Raw genomic sequence first — 20,221 nt, forward strand, 5'->3', positions numbered from 1 at the left:
TAGGTATTTTCATAAGGCCATGTGCTACCAGTGCAGATTTTTGGAACATGGGTGTAGGCGCACTCGACTAGGCAATTTTTTTTTTGAAAAAATGGAAAAAAAATGTGGAACTTTGTCGGAACAAGCGTTTTCTTGTGTATCACTCACATGTAAAGTTTCGCGACAAAGTGACTTCCGTAGTATTGTAGGCGAAAAAGACAAAATTGCAACCACAAATGTGTGAATGGTAAGCTTAATATGTTGCCGGTTTTGTTTGTATTTGTTCCGAATACCACCGAAGTTATTTTGTCGCGAAACTTTAGACGTGAGGTACACTAAACAATGCTTGTTTCGACAAAGTTTCACTTTTTTTACTATTTTTAATTATTATTTTTGAAATTCAGGTGCGCCTAGACCCATGTTCCATGTTCCGTTGTGTATTTTGGCATGTGCTACTTAATATATAATACATGGCTGTTGCCCTTTTCCCAAAAGGAAAATCTCTATACCCTCTATACAAATCAACACCGACACATCACACAGCTCAAGATGTCAACATAGACATAATAAAAACTCACACGACTCAGAATTGGCAAAACCATATTAATCTGCTGGGAAAAATAGCCACTATAACAAGAAAAGTTGGTTAACCAAACAAGAAAGTAGGCAAAAGCTAGTTCAAAAAAGTTGGACATATTTCACCTCCATGACGCAGCCTGAAGCTAGTAGAAAGTTGCTCTGAATTATGAACAGTGATAAATCACCTATACAATTCTTTACACGGAAAGAACGGTAATATATATCGCATTTAACTTTAGGTCACTTGACGCAGCTCTATAACCAAATTAGGATACAGCTGGTATGTAACGCTCCATAAGTCCAGTACATATGAATTTACATCATAGACATAACCTTCCAAATTGTGCCCGATTATTCGGCATGTCCGTCCTGTCAAACCTTGAGCCATCCGCCTGGATATACCTCAGTTGTCTTTCCGTTTTCGACTTTCTTCGCCCTTGAGTCGCTCTGAATTGTTTTTTCAGAAAGTGAAGGCAAAATTGTTGTAAAGCTTATCCCCTTGCTCCTCCTGCAGCATTGATAGACGGTTTCAGAAGATCTATTAATGTCCTACACGTCAGATTACTGTCTAATGCTCACAATGATCCCATACCTGAGATGAGCTACAAAGAACACTGCGCCAATGAGCGTGATCCCTCCAGCAACTGACTTCAGCACCCCATTCCCAGATTTTGGAGCATCGTTCCCTGTGCCCTGAGCATTGCTGTTGTTTTCAGTTGTATCCAGTTTGTCGGATTTGCAAGCTTCCTGGATTAGCAAAGTCAAGATAAATGTTATTGTTCTGTTGTGGTAGTCCAGACAAAAAGAAATAACAATAAGAGTAGCATCCAAAATGCTTGGCATATCAGGAAATACCATGTGATCCTTAGTCCTTGCGCTATCATCTTTTTCTGGGTGATCAGTGAATATTTTCCCATTTCCCTGAACAGAATCATGTGAAGGTTCGGCGTGTCCATCATGAATCCTTTCGGACACTTTGACAGGAGGACCGTTCAAATCATTCTTGCAACTGTCGGAAGCTAAATAACTGTTTATGGAGTCTGACTCTTCTGAGCTTAGCGAACATTTATTTGTTCTAGTTGTTGAACACCGATCTGTTGGTGAGAGTAGGTTCTCATGAAAAGGAGTTGAATTCGTAGTATCAGCATCCATAACACCAGCGTCAAGTGATCCCGCTGATTCGGCTAGCGACTTCTCTTCGGGCATTTCATGCCCACTGTCTCCATAGCCTTCTCTTTCTTCCTTGGGGGCATCACCCAACTGCAAAAGCTCGGAAAGTTTGTCGTCATCAAGAGAATCCTGAGGCCCTAGCACAAAGAGACTGCTCTCTGCTTCATCAGAGTCATAATGTCGGTCGCTTTGTTCATCACTCTGTCCTTCAAATATGCTCTGTGGAAAATAGGGATTGAAAGGAATAATATTGATCAGTCGGCAAGAACATGCAAAGAAAACTGAAACAATTGTTACAAAGAGTTTGCCAGCTAATGTGGTACTTTAGAAATGGCATGCGGACTGTGCCCACTCGAACAAGATGAACTGCATTGTGGCTGCTCCAAGCTTCTGCGGATGCCTCCAACAATATAGTTGGGCATGGCTATTGTGTGGGTTACAACATCAAAATCAGGCACCTGTCACCAGGGAGCAGAAACACTTGTTTTAGAATTACAGTGTTTATTGGTCAATGAAAATTTGACCAAAATGTTTTTATTTTGCAGAAAGAAAGTCATTGTTGAAATGGGTTGCATTCAAATCCAGGACTTACGTTTAGCTGCATCATCCCAGCCTTTTTAGACAGTGAACGTATGCACATGCAGACTTTCCGAACATTTCTTTTCTCGACCACATCAGAAGGGGTAAACAAATCAATTCCAGCTAATCCAAGGGTTTGGCATACCTAGAAAGAAAAAAAATATGATAAGCTGCCCTTTCAAAAAAAATCAAGCCGATAAAGTGAAAATTAATGCACTTATAAATTGAAAATAAAGATAACGACTTGCTAAACTGCTAGGAGTAACATTAAATTATTAATACCTTTAGAAACGAGTCTACTTTTGGATAGGGCGTATATTTCCCATTGCTTTTACCAAAAGATGGTCTCTCATAAATATATACTTTTGATTGCTTGAGTTGTTCTTTGTTCTTTCTGAGTAGCCTCTTCCATATTACTTTGGAAACTTGAAATCTGTCGGCATAAAAAGCAGAATGTATCAAAGAAAAATTAGGAAAAGCTAAGGAAATAAAAAATGTCTCAGAACATGTGACTACTTTGATTAATATTGCCCATAAAATTAAGGTAAAGGATTGGGCAGTGTTAAGCATTATTTTTCTGAACAGTTGGCTCATAATGTAGACAGAAGCTCACACTTGTAAAGAACCAAAGTTGCCTATTAGGCATTATTAGCTAAAGCATATCATTCACTGCAACCCAAGATCTCTTAGTTGCACATTACATAAAAGGAAATTCATACAAAAACCTACTCCCTCTATAAAGAAATATAAGAGCATTTAGATCACTAAAGTAGTGATCTAAACGCTCTTATATTTTTTACAGAGGGAGTACGAAGTAACACCAAGTAGTAGGATTGCATGCTAGAGAAGTAGAAAGTGACGATGAATGGATCTTACAGCAATTCCCCGTCACCTAGAAGGTCTGCTACCAAAATGTCTTCATCAAACCTAACATGGAGAACTTCGCCAAGCCAGATTTTTGTTTGTTTCTGAAACGAACACATAAATAAAAAGGGAAGCCAAAAAAATAAAAACAATTGTCAACACAAAGTCAAAATGATAATATATAGTATATATAAGCACAATAGAAGATATTCTGATGTACAGAAGCAGGATAGTGACAGAAAAAAAGGTGGTTAGTGCAGAGGTATATGTATAACCAACAAGAAAAGTATTTTCAGTACAGGATATCAAACAGACAAAAAGATGTGCTGGTAAGCATCTGCACTTCAAGAGGATACATAAAAGAACAGAATGAAAGAACATTTTTTATTTTGCGAAAACAGAATGAAGAACTGCACTACACTCTACACTACTCCTTCCATTCCTAAATATAAGTCTTTTTAGAGATTTCAATGCGGACTACATACGGAGCAAAATAAGTGAATCTACACTCTAAAGTATGTCTGTATACATCCGTATGTAGTTCATATTGAAATCTCTGAAAAGACTTATATTTAGAAACGGAGGGAGTATTTCTTATATCCTATACAGCCTAAGTATTGGTAGTTACTAAGAATGTTTGCGGTTGAGTTTAGGATGCATACTTAGGTGTACATTTTGAAATGTTCTGTTGTATATACAGCGCAATACGATTGACATTCGTAGCAGAAGAAGTTAGCTAGTACAATACAGTTTTATCCAATGTTGACACATAATTGTATGAAAAAAAAATTAAAAAAAGTTCAACAGAATGCACAGCTCAACCTCATGTTTATGAGACACGGATTTGCTGTGCAAAATGCACACATCAACGTCTTGGGAAATTTCTATAGTAAATCGGACGTCCCATTGCAGCAGTTGGCAAGCACCGCATCCATGATCCATCCATCTCTTTCAAGTGCACGGATACGATCGACATCTCGGCGTTGATTATCTTATCACGTAGAACACGCCGTCGAATCAGAGTATCCTATCCTGAACATCTGGCGCGGCAGATCGCCAGGCCAGACCGTCCGCGCACGTAGAACGCGCGCGGGACCATCGGCGAGAAATCAGGGAACAGAGCCGGCCAGAAGAAACCCAGGGCGCGACGCCGGCCGGCCGGGCGGCATTCACGCGCTCGGGCTCCGGTACGCCGGGAACTCGGCGCTGCCGTTGTGGGTGCGCCGAGAGAGCGGGGCAGGCCTCACTCACTGTTCCATTGGGAGGCGAGGGAGAAGATGAAGGTGGTTTCGACTGACTGACCTGCAGGAAGGCGTCGTCGAGCTGGCGGAAGCTGGACGCGGGCGAGGCCTTGTCCACGCGCACCACCCCCGTCCCCGTCCCCGGCGCCGGCGCCGTCCCGTGCTGCTGCGGCTGCGCCCTCCTCATGGCGATGGCGATGGTGCGGCGCGTCCCTCGAGGTGTCGAGGTCCTCCGCCCGAGGCCTCTCGGTCTGGCTGCCGCTGCTGCTACTTGCTTGCTTCAGCGGCGGTGGAGTGCGCGGCGATGCGGGCGGGTGCGGGGGGCGGCCACGCGGTGACCGCGTGTCGCGCGCTGCGCCGGAATAAGCGCGGCCGGTACGGTACGAGACCCCCGCGCGCTAATTACTACTGCCACTGGCACCGCTCGCCTTTTCTATTGCAATCCCGCGCGCGTGATGCGCGCGCCCATCGCTGGGATTTCGCTCGGTTTGCCGTGCGTGCGGCGGCCAGCCAGAGCCAAAGCCAGGTGTGTGCGCGTGTGTGCAACGTGCCGACGCCGAGAGGAGGGGTTTTGATTTCCGGGCCAGGGCCAGGGCCGGGTCTGGGGCTTAGCGGCGCTGCTTGCCGTGTCGCCGTCTGGCGGGCTCGTCACGACTTACACGAGCAGGCGGGACAAAACCGGGAGACGGAGGAGACGGCGACGGGGCTGGCGCCGTGGGCGCCCAGTCCGCCATCCGTATCGTATGGCCAGGGGCCGTGGCTGCTGCGAGTAGCACACTCCAGAGTGCAGACTGGTAGACGACGTACAGGCACGGTGCTCACCCGTGTCCTGTGGTGCAGGAGACGGGTCCTCTGGGAGAAGAGGCTGCTTATCCATCTCGACCACGTACGGCCGCAGATAGCCTGGCTGTCAAAGGTCTTGAGTACGTGCGGAAACAGCTGAAATCCAGTGGTGGCGTGAGCTTCATTGGGATCACTAGGAGTATTTCCTATCCCGTGTTACTACTACTTCCAACTTGTCCCAAACTTCTCTCTGGATGTATCGCTTTTTCGGACGGAGAGACTACTTCGTATCGTATCATTGAAATGCAATTAGCATTTCAATCAAACTTTACTCCACAGTATTCAACGAATAGGGTAAAGCATAATCTACATACGGAAGGAATTAACCGATATACTAGTACTGCCTGCTGTTTAGTCAAACCACAATTATTTAGGGGCCGACCACCATGTGCAAGTTAATCATAGTAAAATCAAACGGGACCTCAGTCACATTCCAGTTTCCAGGGCAGGTAATCCAGGTAGCATCTCATTTGATGATCCGGTCAGCAAACAGAATGCGACCTGAAGGAACCTAATAAGATACACAGCAGTTGCTCCTGTTGATTGCGGGCAAGTGATAAACACCACAAAAATGCAAATTTCCCACTCGCTATAAGAAAAAAGAATGCTGCTATACCATGCGATATAATGCTCCAGTTGATTTAGGAGCAGCAAGCCATGGGGTAAAGAATAATAGCCAGTGGTCAAACATTTACAAAGCAGCAGATCAGGTCACCCTAGCAGCACTGCAGTTCCAACTCTCCTCCACTAAGTTGTACAACAAAATCTATTGAAACCTTCGCCTATGAAGAAAATCCACAAACAATCCAACAAACATGGTCAGTGCTCAACCTCACCCATCCTATTTGACTGCACATGCTCAACTACGTCCTCCTAAAGTATGGTCCCCCACGGTGGAGATCATGAAGATCTGCAAAACGATAGGCTATATTGAAAATGGAACAATGGTGTGCAGAACTGGCATTGACTAAATAAATGGGAAAGCTAAAATCTAGGATGCTTGTACATAATACGTTTGGCATAAGTAGATAGCTTACCAAATCAGGAGATGAGCCGTGGACCGTGGTTGCACAAACAGAGAAACCACACTATCACTGCTACGGCCTATTGATCGGAGGAGACAAAGAATCAAAAGAAGCTCGAAGTGGCCTGTTAACAAATGGGTGCGCCAAAAGTTGTGATGCGGAAGGTCGCTCGTCTGGATCGACTCGTACACACTGGCGTATGAAATCTTGAGCTTCTGTTGACAAGTAGCTGGGAATGGGAGGTTGTTCCCCTTTGCCAATCATAAAGAAGGCATTTGTCTACAAGAAGCAAAGAAGCATTAGTTGAGAGCCGACAATCAACACCAAGTAGGTTAAATTTCAACGAGTTATCCAGATTATCATTCAGAGAGAAGTACACTCCATAGAAATAATCACACGCACGTTTTTTAGAACCCAAATCATCAGACACAAATAACGTGCTGTTTTCACCGTACTAAAAAACTAGTCAAAAAAAAGTAACACAAAATTTTAAAGGCACAGGGTTATCATTGTTATATGTACCAAATATAAAAATTAGAATAGCTATTGCCTATATCTGATAAATGATTCAGGCTTGAAGGGGGGAAGGTGATGATTTCCCCATGTTCTGCCTCAGCAAGTGCATGGACAGTTCCCAAATCCCGAAATATCGATTTACTTAAAGAAAAAGGACAAGATCTGCTGGCATCCTACCGCATCTTTATTACAAAGTCACATAGCGAATCAGAGTTTTTCTGCAACTTAAGTATAACATTTTTCACACCCAAAAGTTCAATGCCCTAGACAACAAAGGTCTAACACGTAATAAAGTTAATGATGCAACATACTTAATTTTCTGTGTGCCAAGTCAATAACAGAGAACTAAAACATGTGAAGTGGAAAATATGACATACCCACTCGACATTAGGATATGGTATTTGGCGGGTTAGCATTTCCAACACAGTGCAGCCCAAGCTCCACATATCAGCTGCAGGCCCGTATGTTTTTCTAGGATTAACAACCTGAAAGTGGGAAGGTGCATTTAGAACTTGGGTGCTTATTAAAAGATACCACAAAAATTATTCCTCAAATATTGCCAAATAACATCAAAGTTGAATAGTTTGAATACTGCCATTAAAGTATGACTATTACCTCAGGTGCCATCCAATAAACACTTCCTTTGCATGATCTCAGCATATTAATTTTAGACATCTGAAATTAAAAGAAAGTACATATAAGACAATTTGCCATTTGAAGACATGCAAATAACCTCGGAGAAGAAACAAGGCTCACCTCCTTTGCCAAGCCAAAATCTGCAAGTTTTACCGATCCATTTGCATGAACCAATATATTGGCGCATTTGATATCTCTGAGTATAAAGAAATGTCTCAATTAATCAAAAATATTGTATGAAGGGAGGATTGATGATTATCCAAAGATTTGGCATCAATTTTATTGTAATTTAGGATTGGGCCCTCTAAACACTTGTAATTCTATGAATTAACATTTCACCATCTTTATTATTTTTCCTTTATCTTTTTGCTTCTTTTCCACCCATTTGAAATATCGACTTTGCCCTCTATAGCTATATGTCAATGCCTAGCATTTTACTTATAACATAAGAGCCTTTTCAGAAGAAGAGAAAAACAGGTCTTGAAGGTGTGGTTGCTGTCGTGCAGGTCAGCTTGGCCAATGGCCGGAGCAATGCTTTGTTGAGGCTGACAATCATGTTCATGTTGTAGCCAAGGGGGAAGAACTATGTGCTGCCACTACTACCAAGTGCAAAACCAAAGCATGTGGCAGGTGAGCAGGCCGTATTACCACTCCTCTGGTACTCGCCTTGCAGTTCTCAACGAGCACATGAGGGGGTCTATTAATTTGCTAGTAGTATGAAGGTCCAGAAAAAGCTCATTTATTGGTCTAATCTTTGCTGAATAGGGTTAGGCAATTGTAGTGCACATGTGTGTGCGTATGCGCCTGCAGGCTTCAGGTGCTTAGGTATGTATGGTGAAACGCACTTGTGTATTTTTCAAAAATAATAAAGAACTTCATTTACGTAGAGGACAAAATTGGCATTTCAAGTGAGTTAAAGATGCAGGAAAAGAAATAAAGTGATCAAAATGCCAAATCGTAGAATTACGGGTGTTTAAAACGGCAAATTCTCTGAAATGTTAAAGTGGTGTATTATCAGTTTAGCCTTGTAGTAAATGGAAGCATCAAGAAATGACATATCCAATGCAAAACAGAAAGAGACAAAATGGGATGAAAAACAGACATCAAGCAGTCCCTGTATTTGACCAAGCCAGCAATGGTGCCTTTTCCAGGGTACCAGTCAGAGGGTCAAGTGTTTACTTGCTCTGATGTAGAGAATCCAAAATGATGATGGTGAGCGAATTACTTGCTCTGTTCCTAACAGGCTGTACCTCATCGATCATTGTTGTGTTCTTTGTTGACTTCACAATCCCAAACTACAGTACAGAGGATACCCATCTAAACCATGTAATGCACTGATTTTTTTTTAATAAATTATTAAAAAAATCGACTCCGCATCTCAACCTTCCACGTGACACAAAATGAACAAAAAGAAGGGAGAGCAAAAGAGCTTTATTTGCTTATGAACCAAAAGAACCCACTTAACCTCCAGTAGTCTATGCCTCTATGGTGGATGCCACCTTAAGAAGGTGGAGCAGGTACTAGCTTTTGGAAAGCGAACTTGCTCCCTATGTGCTATTCACATTATAAGTGCATGACGCATGAGATAAAAAACTCACTATTCAATACTAGAAAAGAGGTTCAAAGGACAAAATTTATTGGCTCATAAGCACTGATTATTTTCAAACTCCGCCTATGTCTTCTAGGCATAGCCGGTCCCAAGCCCGGGTAAAGGAGGAGGGTTGTGATAGGCTTGGCGAGCCAACGTAAAAACTAGCCAGTCCCATGGGTATGAAACCCATTTGGGCGAGAGTAGTACTAGGATGGATGACCTCCTGGGAAGTCCTCATGAAAGGGTTTCATATCTAAGGGTTGTGATAGGCTTGGCGAGCCAACGTAAAAACTAGCCAGTCCTATGGGTATGAAACCCATTTGGGCGAGAGTAGTACTAGGATGGTGACCTCCTGGGAAGTCCTCGTGAAAGGGTTTCATATCTAGCCTACCCCAACTTGTTTGGGACAAAAGGCTTAGTAAGTAAGTAAGCACTGATTATTTTCAAGATAAATCATAAGAGAAGCAACATTATACCTGTGGACCACATTCCTCTCATGGAGATAAACCAATCCATTGAGAATTTGCCTTGTGTACGCAGAGACTTGTGAATCTCGCAGTTTATACTTTTGATAGAGGGATGAAAGAGAACCTTGTGTAACAAGCTCAATAAAAATGTAGAGTTTTGATTCTTCCTGCATTTAATATTCGAACATCATTATACACAAATAAATCAATTTTTGTATGTGACATAAGGATTGCTTAAACAAAAAAATAATCTAGAATCGCAATGCATAACCTAGGAACATCAAAAGGAGTGTGGAATACCTTGTCAGTTCCATAATACTGGACTATATTTTCATGTTCAAACTGACTAAGGAGAGCGATTTCCTAAGAAACAAAAAAACATAAAATCAGACAATGAAAATTGAAGAGTATAGCTTTAGAAGATGTACTCTGAGACAAATCAAGAGCAATAGTTAACCTGTTCAAGTGAAAGAATAGATTGCTGTGCATTGCTTCCTTGGTCAAGCAAAGATACTTCCTTAACAGCAAAGAACGCACCTTCACTGCAGAAATATTTGATAACAGACAGCATTGAAATATATTAAATGTTTATCAAATGGTACAGCTGAAACAAGTACACTTGGTCACTCCTCAGATAAAGGCATAAAGCAATCAGTAATCACTCTACTAGATCCCAGTCTGTGCAGATTATTGTGAGCTTTATGACATATGAATAATCATGGTCAGAACATGTACAGAAGCATGCCATCAGCAAATCAACATTTGTTGTACCAGACATGTTACTACGGCAGATGGCGGTAACACATCCAGACTGCAGTGATCTGCTGCCTCGCCTGGTTGCCCTAAATTAAAGAAATGGGCTTGATTGCACAACTCACTGTTCCTACCCGCAGAATATAGCAAGGTGTGTACATAATAAGTTTTGAAGGGCCAAAGTTAAGTGCATTCCATACTATATTCTAAATACACCATGTTCAAGTGTGTGAGGATTTTTTTTACGAAATTCAGCGACCAGTGTGTATCAGATCTGTTCTGAGCACCTCCACCCCAAACTAACACACACATACTTGCCCAAATAGATGTTTGATAACCTATCTGTAGAATGATATAGTGATGTGTACTTGTAAACTCTAGTACATGCTAAATGGTGTGGTGCTGCCCCTGTTATAGGGGCGGACGACGGCACAATGCGGCTGTTTGGACTAACTGAGCTTATCTGTAGATAAACTAACCATAACACAAGGTGAATAACAGGTTTACTTTCAAGTTATGCCTAAATTAGACAGAAGAGCCCAGTACCTCCTTGGACCGTTTATAGAAGTTAAAAACATATAAGGTGCATGAATGAACAATAAAATGCCAATAATAACATTGCTACTTACTCACTGATCCCCTCGTACACCATCCCGAATGAGCCACTTCCCAGAAGTGCACCACGCATCCATGACTTGATGTTCCGCTTGAACTTGCCATTCGGCGAGATGACGAACACGGCCTCTGTATTCGTGCTAGATGCATCATCATCATTTGTTGTCGACAATGAGGATGTCCCGGTGAACCCTTCAAAGGTCTCCCCTACCCTCCACCCTTTAAGCTCCCCCTCAAGCCCTGTCAATCCTTCATCGTTCTCCTCAGGATTATCCTCCTCTGTGTCTGACATGCGAGATGTTTCAACATGTCCATAGGCCATTCTCAGTTCACTATTCTCCTCCGTGGGAGCGAACGAGTTCACAATGTCCCAGGCCGATCCGCTCATGATCTCAGCCACAGACGACTGCCTCGCCGGAGGCGGTGCGAGCCCCGTGATCGGTGGAGGCGGGGAGAGCACTGGCGGCCGGACGCCCCGGATCCCGACCTCACCGCCGCCCCTTCTCGGCGAGAGAAGTGACAAGGCCACGATGGGCGCCGCAACAGCAACCACACGGGTAGCTTTGGGGGATTCCTCCGGCGGCGCGATGATGGGTTCCTCCACCGAGTCAGTGGCAGTGGCGGTGGATGCGGAGGAGTGGATGGACTCCTCGGGAATGGGGTCGGGGAAGGAGTGAGGCGCGGGCCACGGGGCCTCGGGGGCGGAGACGGTGCGGACGACGGGGGCGGGCTCGTCCACGGGAGGAGCCGACGAGTCCGGGTCCGGGCGGGGGCGGGCGAGGAGGTCGGAGCTGGAGCGCGCCTTGCGGGCCTCCCAGGCGGCGACGGGGATGGCGAAGTCCTCCGGGCCCGACAGCCCCAGGCTGCGGCAGAGCTCGTCGACCTCCCCCTCCGCGCTGCCGTTGATGCGGAAGTCCGCGCCGCCGCCCCTGGCCACGAGGTCGAGCGAGCGCGTCGGCCGCGTCCCCGGCGAGCGCTCCGACGACGAGGTCGACCACGAGGCGGACACGGACGTCGTCGCCGCCGCCGCCGCCGCCGCCCCCGCCTCGTAGTCGATGTGCTTCGCCGCGTTGCGCCGCTCCAGCCGCGGGCTGCGTCCGCGGCTCCCGCTCCCGCTCCCACTCCCACTCCCGCTGCCGCGGCCGCTCCCCCCGCCGCCGCTGCGGCGGCTGCTGCCGGAGTCCATGGCGGCGGCGTCCCCGCCGACGCCGCGGCGGCCGGAGGAGGAGGCGGGCGAGGACTACTTGCTACGGGCCCACGAGAACATCTGGATCCATATGCCGGACCGAGGCTGCTGCGCGGCGCCGAATTTGAGGCCCCGCGCCGCAGGATTTGGGGATTGGGGGGCTCCCGTCGCCGTCGGCCTCGGCGGCTTGCGGCTGCTTGCGGGGGAGGAGGAGGTGGCGTGCGCGCTCGCTGGCGCGCGGTGGGTAAATAATTTCCGACGCGGCCGGTCCCGCGGGTTCAATGCCAGGTGGGCCTGCGCCGTCGAGGGGCCCGCGGGCAGTCGCGTCGAGGTCGGGACGTCGGGCCTGCCGTGGTCTCTTTGGGGAAGGGGACGTCGGGGTGGCTGGACGCGGGTTGACTGCGACGACCGGCGGTGGATTGGCCCGCGGTTACAAGGACGGGCGGACGGGGTCGATGCGGCTTACGGGTGGGTCCCACCAGTCAGCGGGAGACGCGAGCGGTGAAAACGTTGGCGTGGACGTGCGGCCAGTGCCCAGTGGTGTGAAAGCGCGCCGTCGCCGGTCCGTCCACCGGCTGTCAACGGCAGTGGCGCGCGCGCGGCGCACGGCGGTGGCCGGCGGCGCAGGCAACAGAAATACAGAATTCAAGGCCATCTGGGTCGGGCATCTGGGGACTATGGTACAGTAATTGCAAGCAAGTGGTGGTCATTTGTAGTAGTACAAGTTGCAAACCAAAACACAAAAGGCGAATCTCGATGGACGTTGCCACCTTTCTTAGAGAAAGAAAAAAATCGTGCTGCTTTTACAGTCTCAGTCTTGACAACTACTTCTACTTGACGAGCACTCCTCGATCGGAAATGTTGATTGCTGGATGGAGAAACGGTGTGAGATTATTTCTGTCTGGAAGAAGAATGTTGCGCCATTCGGGTGGATTGGTTTGATTAGCAGCTTTAGCGCTGGCCTCCCGCGTGAGACAGATCGGCTGAGCTTTACTAACTTTCTCCGGCGGCGTCCGGCCGTGTCTACGTGTGCGTGTGGCTCATGTGCTTCCAGCTCGACGGCGACCCGTGGAAGTGGAAGTGGAAGTGGGAGCGCCGAGTGTGGATGACGCGGCTGGATGGCGGGATGCCGCGATGGTCACGGGCGTGCTGCCTGCATACGTACGTACAGCTCGGGGTTGTTTTTGTTATTTTCCTTTTTTTTTCCCGAACGGTCGGCTTCTTCTGGTCCTGGCGGCTAAGCAGCATCGCGCCACCACGTGGCGAGTTATTCCTGCTTGCATTGAACTGAACAAGTTGTCCTACTTGGTGTACCGTAGGAGATTGCGGCGAAAGCAAACCGTAGGAGGAGGAGCCTCCTACGGTCCTACAAGAAAGCGTCGCAGAGGATCACAGTGAACTCGAAAGAATTCCTGAGGCACCAAATGCACTTAAGGGCATCTCTAGCCGATTCTCTATAAGTTAACAGAGTAAAACCCTTAGTGGAGTATATATACTTCAATGATTTTTTGCCGTTTCTAACAGATCCCCTAAACTTAACATGGTGAACTTTAATTTGATCAAAGTCAAAGCAATTTGGTGCCTGGTGTACCACAGGAGACTGCGGCGAAAGCAAACCATAGGAGGCTCCTCCTCCTACAAGAGAGCGTCGCAAAGGATCACAGTGAACTCGGAAGAATCCGTGGGGCGCCAAATGCACTCTAAAGGCTTCCCTAATGCACCTCCATAATAATTGGGCTATCATATGGCAAAAGAATATGTGTGCACACAACGGGCGCATACCATTGCCCGACCCGTTACACTTCCTCGCTTTCGTACTCGGAGACAAACTACCCAAAAGAAGCCGCCAAAGAAATTTTCTAACATTTAGAGGGGCATGATGGTTGCGTGCATCACGATGATGCAAAAGCCAGAGGTTTCAACCTTCTTTAAAAAAAATTAGGGGGGGCTCGGGATTTCGCGGCTTCCTCCATCCACGGAGGCCCGGATTGAAGACCAACCTTTGGTGCAACGACCATCAGGAAAATATTCCTAGTGTGGCGAGCGATCAAGATATAGACTTCGCGACACCTCGGAGATGGATCCGGGAACTATTGCCAAGAGGGCACGTCATGCGTTTGTCTCGTCCATCCTGAATGACATATGCAATGGGATATTCGATAGGATTTTTTATAATGTTCATGACACGCACATCCGGAGCACTGCATATGGCGAAGAGAGCCGGGAATCCCTCTATACAGGCTCTCAGGCTAGACTAAACGTCCAGCCAAAAACGGTGGACTCTCCGTCCCTCGCCTCATGTCAGGCTTTCTCCTAGATGATGTGATTGGATCATCTTGCATACTTGGGTTATGTTTGTGTCGGCTTTAGGAACCAAATTCAGCTTTGAAAAATCTGAAACTGAAACAAACGACTATTTTGAATCAGCTTCAGTGGCAAAGTTCGAATTCGATTCATTCCATTTTGGGGATTTTATTTTCTAAAGCATGTCCTAGCATGCTTCAGCGACAAAAATGGTACTGCGAATCAGCTTTGTGAGATAAGTAAATCCAGAACAACGCATTAAAGCCGAAACAAACAGGGCCTTGGGATCCCCCCCTCCTGGAGCAGTAGGGGTGACAAAGGGTAGGCTATGGGCAGGTACAACCTCCTTCTGCCCAAACCCATACCCATAGAAAATTTCTATACCCACCCACTTCAATACCCATGGGCGTAAATTGGTACCCACACACATACCCATCGGGTATCCTATACCCAATGGGTATCCGGTGACTTCAATATATAACATTTAAATTTTTAACATGTAGAAAATGAGTTTAAAATTCAAGTGATGATGGGCGAGCAGTATAGCACTAACGCGAGCTCCTCCAATGGGTGGCCTCTTGGAGGTATCCAGGCAGTATTATCAATGGTTGGTGGAAGCCCAACGCGGTGGGAGGCAGTGGTGGGAATGGGGGGTTGCTGGATCGAGAGTTGGACAAGAGTCTGGTAGCGAGGAGTCGAGATTTAATCTTTTCGAGGAGTCACATAGGATGTAGGAGGAGTGGTGGCCAGGTAATTACATGCCTATGAGTCATGGCCGGTATAAGGAATACGAGATTTAGGGTGGGCCACAGGAGTTGGGTGTTGATCCTACATGCCATAGGAGTTATTTCCATTAATAAAAAATTTCTGGGTATCCATTGAGTTACCCATGGGCAAAATTTCATACCCATACCCTATTCATATATTTTGCGGGTATGAATACCCATTACTCGTGGGTACAAAATCTCTCCAAGTCTTGTCCATGCCCATTGTTTTCGGGTAGTGTCGGGGATATACCCCGCGGTGTAACCCGGCTGGATGTATGCCCCGGCTGGATCTTGGCGACTCACTGGTGACCCGCCCGGAGCTTGGCGACTCACGGGAAACCCGCCCGATCTTGACGATTCATTAGTAACCCGGCGGGCGGGTCAGACGGACAACAAGGCCCAAGGCCCAGCATGCCGGTTCGTATGATGGTGGGCCGGCTTAAGAGGAAAGGCATAAAGAATATTCTCCTACAAAGGAAGCAAGACTAGGACTCCACTTGTAATAGATTAATCCTAATCCTACTAGGACTAGTCATGTAATCCGCCCCTTCAACATATATAAGGAGGGGCAGAGCACCCCAAGAGGGACAGGAAATAATCGTTAAGGCTAGACACAACTAGAGGAGAGCCGGTTTACGGCGACTCCCTCATGAGCATAATGAGACCTAGCCACAAACAACATGTAGGGCTATTACCGGATGATGTTTTCCGGGGCCCGAAGCTGTTTAAATCCTTGTCTTGTGTGTTGATCCGCCTCGCGTCTCTCGTCCCGTTCAACCCATCTCAAGCTACCACATAGATGCGTTGGCCTCACGACTAAGTCCTCTCACTAAGGACATCTGCCGTGACAATTCCACGACAGTTGGCGCCCACCGTGGGGTACGCTGCGCGCGCTCGCTACCACTGAGGTACAACTTTCTCTTGAACTCGATCTTCCAAATTTCGTTCCGACGGTTCGTCGACGTTATCTTCGGCGTCGGCTCTTTTTTTATCCGGCATATCGCAGGCTTCTCGATCCCTAGATGAGATCCCTCCAAAAACTCAACACCACCGTGCGCAGACCTCACGACTAAGTCCTCTCACTAAGGACATCTGCCGTGACAATTCCACGACAGGTAGGGTACCCGCGGGTACCCATACCCACGGGCAAACTTGCCATCCCTATGGAGCACTAGAAGGGCGGGTGCCCTTGGAGACGCTTGTTCTTAATAAGATGAAGCCATATGCCACCCTCGTTACAAAGGATCTTCCAAACTATTTCGTCATGAGCACATTCATTTTGCGGGAAGCCAAGATCTCACTCAACATTGGTCTCTAGGGTTACGTGTTAGGAGGAATTATTATAGGAGGGTGATGATCCGCAAGAAGAGCTTTTCTCCTCCTGCCGGCGCCGCTGCTGATCCGCCCCATCTCGGATGGCCTCTAGGGCATGGAGGTGCGGGGGGTTTTGGCCCCCTGCTAGCGGGAGGGACCCCGTTGTCGTTATTGTTAGATTCAACGTATTGGTTGGGGCTGTGTGGCGGCGGCGAAGTCCTTAGTAGGAATAATGCCTCCCATGTTCTATCCTCGCCCCGAAGATGCGTCTAGCATCGTTGGAGGACGTGTGGAGTGCCTCCGTCGGATCTCGCGGGATTCAATCGGTGATGGTCTTCGGTGGATCTGTTTGGATCCGATCTTTGTTCGTCTTCATTTGGGTGTTTACATGTTTGATCTTTTTAATCTACGACTTTCTTCATTGGCAATGGTTGCTACTCTGATGCACTGTTCCTACTGGGACTTAGCACGACGACTTCCCGACTGTCTACTACAACAAGGTTTGCCTGACTTCTGTGAGGGAGGAGCGATGACGGCGGCGCATCTTCGGTTCGCTCCGGTGTTTATAGTCGTCGCTAGATGATCCACGGGCATAGTTGTAAATTTTATTACCTCTGTCGTTCTTTGTACTGTCAAAATGAATAAATTGAAAGTTTCTAAAAAAACATGAGAGACCAGAGAGGCAAGATTTGATGGGCAAGTCTACCAGGCAGCAGCCGGTATTTTGTGATGTCTGACTTTGGCTAGTAGTTATGCCTGTCCTTTCTGATTACTCCCTCCGTTCCTAAATATTTGTCTTTCTAGAGATTTCAAATGGTCACCACATACGGATGTATATAGACATATTTTAGAGTGTAGATTCACTCATTTTGTTCCGTATGTAGTCACCATTTGAAACCTCTAAAAAGACAAATATTTAGGAACGGAGGGAGTAGATGTTAGACAAGGAAGAAATTGAACTGCCTTTCAAAAAAAGGAAGAAATTAAACTGAGTAGGGCCCGCATACCAAAGACCGTTGACGAGATACTATGTAGACCACGTTTTCTTCCACAGTACTACTAGTCCATGCATCCCATGAAATAGTAGTCAATGCATCCCATAAAACCTTGCCTTGCATGTCCCTGTCATATTACCCATCCAGCCTACGTACGTTAATTAAAAAAAAACAGCTAGCTGCCTCTTCGCTGTGACGAGTGAAACTGAGAGCGACCGAGCCGAACTGCTCCGGCAAGTGTGGCCTCGCCGCGCTGGCCACCAATCTCAGCCAGAGACTGCGTGCCTGCGGTCTCGCGTGATCGCCCCCCTATATTTACCCTCCCCCCACGCACGACCATACGCGACAGCGACACGGTCCAGTCTTCGGACGCATGCCGATGCCGACGCGGACGTCCATGGATGCCGCCAGGACGGTCGTCGTGACCGCCTACCAGGAGCTGCCGCGCCGCCGTTCCGGCAGCCACGGCTCGTCGTCGTCCAGGACGCGCTCGGTCGCGGGAGGCTACAACCGCCGGGCGATGCTGCTCGCGTACGCGCAGCACCTGCGGCGGCGCGGCGGGCAGAGGTCGTCGTCGTCGTCGTCGTCCTTGGGACCGCCGCGCGCGCTGGAGTGGGGCGAATGGAAGCGGGCGGACGATCCCGGCGCCGGCAACGACGACAAGGTACGGATCGGCACAACATTTCTTATTTCGTTGGATCATGCATGCACGACGTGCATCTAACGTCCTCGATCGACCAGCAGGTGGTGGCGGGGCGGAGGAGGGGCTGCTGCTCCAGGCTCCGGCTGTGGGCGCGGCTCTGGATCAGGACGTTTTTCCGTCGCGTCAGGAGGATCAGGGAGAACGCGTCGTGCAGGAAAGCAGATTGAACGGGTTGGTCATGCACGACAGTTCGACGATACGAGGAAGAATCAGTTGGTCATCGGCGAATCAGGCCTGCATCTGCATGTGTTCCGGAATTTTTCTGTGTGTGTGCTGAACTCGTGCGTGCATCTCCACATGTACGACATGTACCATAACAAAAATGCAGATGGGTTGGGTAGGCCGCTTGCGTAACATTCTAAAATTTAGACGTGAGTTGAAGGTGCTTGCTCACAAATTGCTACGATACTTCTGTCCCTCTTGAAAGAGCCGTACGACGGGATCTGGAAGACTCTTGAGTCAAAACCTTCCGAATTAAGAAGGTTAGAGACGCCTCATCTCCGGTGCTTTGCCGGCAAGGCCAGTGGATCTCCATTGTCTCCGGTGGCTGCGGAGTGACGACGGGGACCATTGATCTTGGTGTTGGACGCGAGGTTGGTTTTTGGTGGTGTAGCAACGGCCGTGGGCAATAGGCTCTGATGCTAGCCATTGGATCCACGACCCAACGACCCAGAATCCCCCGTACCATGGCGTCATGGGAGGTGTGGGAGCACATGCTATTACCCCTTGGTTGATGGTGTAAGGTATGTTTTTTGACGTCACTGTGATGCAGGCAGTGATGCCTCACGTATCCACATGTGGCTAGCCATAGCTCGCCTATGGTGGAGCTGAACATCGAAGGGGAAGACAACCCCCTAAGGGCATCTCTAGCCCTTCCCTTCAAATTTAACCCCCTCCCTCAAGCCCCTCCGACCCTTAACTCCTTAAATTTGAGAAGTTAAAAAAAGTGTGCACCTATCCCTTCCCTTGCCTTTTGTCTTCTTTTTTTCCTTTCCTTGAAACTTAACTTCCTAAATAATTGTTTGGTAGTTCTTCATTCATTTGCATAGATACTCCATTTCAACTTGATATTTTCACACCAAATTAAGTTGAAGCTTGATAATTCCAATGATAACAACCCCCTAAGGGCATCTCTAGCCCTTCCCTTCAAATTTAACCCCCTCCCCCAAGCCCCTTCGACCCTTAACTCCTTAAATTTGAGAAGTTAAAAAAAGTGTGCACCTATCCCTTCCCTTGCCTTTTGTCTTCTTTTTTTTCCTTTCCTTGAAACTTAACTTCCTAAATAATTGTTTGGTAGTTCTTCATTCATTTGCATAGATACTCCATTTCAACTTGATATTTTCACACCAAATTAAGTTGAAGCTTGATAATTCCAATGAATACATTTCAAGGACACTTCAAATTCAAAGACACTATAGGTCAAAATGAAGTAATGATCCAAATAAAACATGATAAAAGTACAAGAATCAAGTGTTATGAAGTTGCCACAAGTGCTCAATATGATCATCTTGGAGTTGGTGATGAGCTTCTTGATCTCACGATGCGATGCCAGGAATCTTTGGATCATCCTTGCTTGATGTTGTGGTTGGACATGTTCCCCATTGTAGAGGCACCAAAAGTTTAGCGGTTGTCCTCTCTCATACTCATTGATCATGTGGTGCATGACAATACATGTTATCATGATCTACCATAGTACCAATGGGTTCCAATAGTTAATAGGGCCACGGACAATCGCAAATCATTTTGAAGCACACATTTTCTATCCACATTATCTCGTTCCATGTCATATATGGACTTTGCTATGAGTCCATCCTATGTATGCACCTTTGTAAGATACCCATAGTGAGAGGTATATGTAGGTAGTACCGAAGTGTGGGTGTTTGATATCCCATTTGTATCGTAAGGAAATGACATGTGTGCACCCAAATGTAGTTTCTGACCAAGGCAATGGATATATTAATCATCATGATTAGTTGGGGGTGGGAGGTATCGGGAGGCACCTAAGTGCTTTGGTATCTGTTCAGCTGAAATGTACTCGTGGTTTCTGGAGTCATCTATTTTAGTTTTGTAAGTTTACCTATATTGATGTTGTCA

The 20,221-nt window shown here is 47.1% G+C and overlaps 3 protein-coding genes across 4 annotated transcripts; 1 reads left to right on the forward strand and 2 right to left on the reverse strand.

Annotated features, from left to right (window-relative positions):
• Positions 1 to 702: 702 nt before the first annotated feature.
• On the reverse strand, positions 703 to 4,986 carry LOC123095820 (protein OPAQUE10). Its single transcript, XM_044517387.1, has 8 exons — positions 4,474 to 4,986; positions 3,184 to 3,275; positions 2,590 to 2,740; positions 2,321 to 2,452; positions 2,052 to 2,186; positions 1,414 to 1,947; positions 1,151 to 1,305; positions 703 to 1,066 (listed from the first exon to the last, which is right to left on the reverse strand). Exons 1-8 carry the CDS (start codon positions 4,597 to 4,599, stop codon positions 931 to 933), a joined length of 1,461 nt encoding a protein of 486 aa, XP_044373322.1. The 5' UTR covers positions 4,600 to 4,986; the 3' UTR covers positions 703 to 930.
• Positions 4,987 to 5,847: 861 nt separating this feature from the next.
• On the reverse strand, positions 5,848 to 12,378 carry LOC123095819 (mitogen-activated protein kinase kinase kinase 1). The gene is made up of 9 exons (XM_044517385.1): positions 10,873 to 12,378; positions 9,948 to 10,032; positions 9,791 to 9,853; positions 9,500 to 9,657; positions 7,553 to 7,628; positions 7,412 to 7,471; positions 7,174 to 7,281; positions 6,293 to 6,559; positions 5,848 to 6,165 (listed from the first exon to the last, which is right to left on the reverse strand). The coding sequence occupies exons 1-8, from the start codon at positions 12,042 to 12,044 to the stop codon at positions 6,353 to 6,355; spliced, it is 1,929 nt and encodes a 642-aa protein (XP_044373320.1). The 5' UTR covers positions 12,045 to 12,378; the 3' UTR covers positions 5,848 to 6,165; positions 6,293 to 6,352.
• Positions 12,379 to 17,774: 5,396 nt separating this feature from the next.
• Positions 17,775 to 18,502, forward strand: LOC123099452 (uncharacterized). Of its 2 annotated transcripts, none has more exons than XM_044521606.1 (2): positions 17,775 to 18,088; positions 18,166 to 18,502. In XM_044521606.1, the coding sequence occupies exons 1-2, from the start codon at positions 17,798 to 17,800 to the stop codon at positions 18,292 to 18,294; spliced, it is 420 nt and encodes a 139-aa protein (XP_044377541.1). In that variant the 5' UTR covers positions 17,775 to 17,797; the 3' UTR covers positions 18,295 to 18,502. The 2 variants fall into 2 exon arrangements, with proteins under 2 accessions (XP_044377541.1, XP_044377542.1); XM_044521607.1 differs by having other exon boundaries at positions 18,169 to 18,502.
• The last annotated feature ends 1,719 nt before the right edge of the window (positions 18,503 to 20,221 follow it).

This window comes from Triticum aestivum, chromosome 4D (genome assembly GCF_018294505.1).
Source record: "Triticum aestivum cultivar Chinese Spring chromosome 4D, IWGSC CS RefSeq v2.1, whole genome shotgun sequence".
Lineage (NCBI taxonomy): Eukaryota > Viridiplantae > Streptophyta > Magnoliopsida > Poales > Poaceae > Triticum > Triticum aestivum.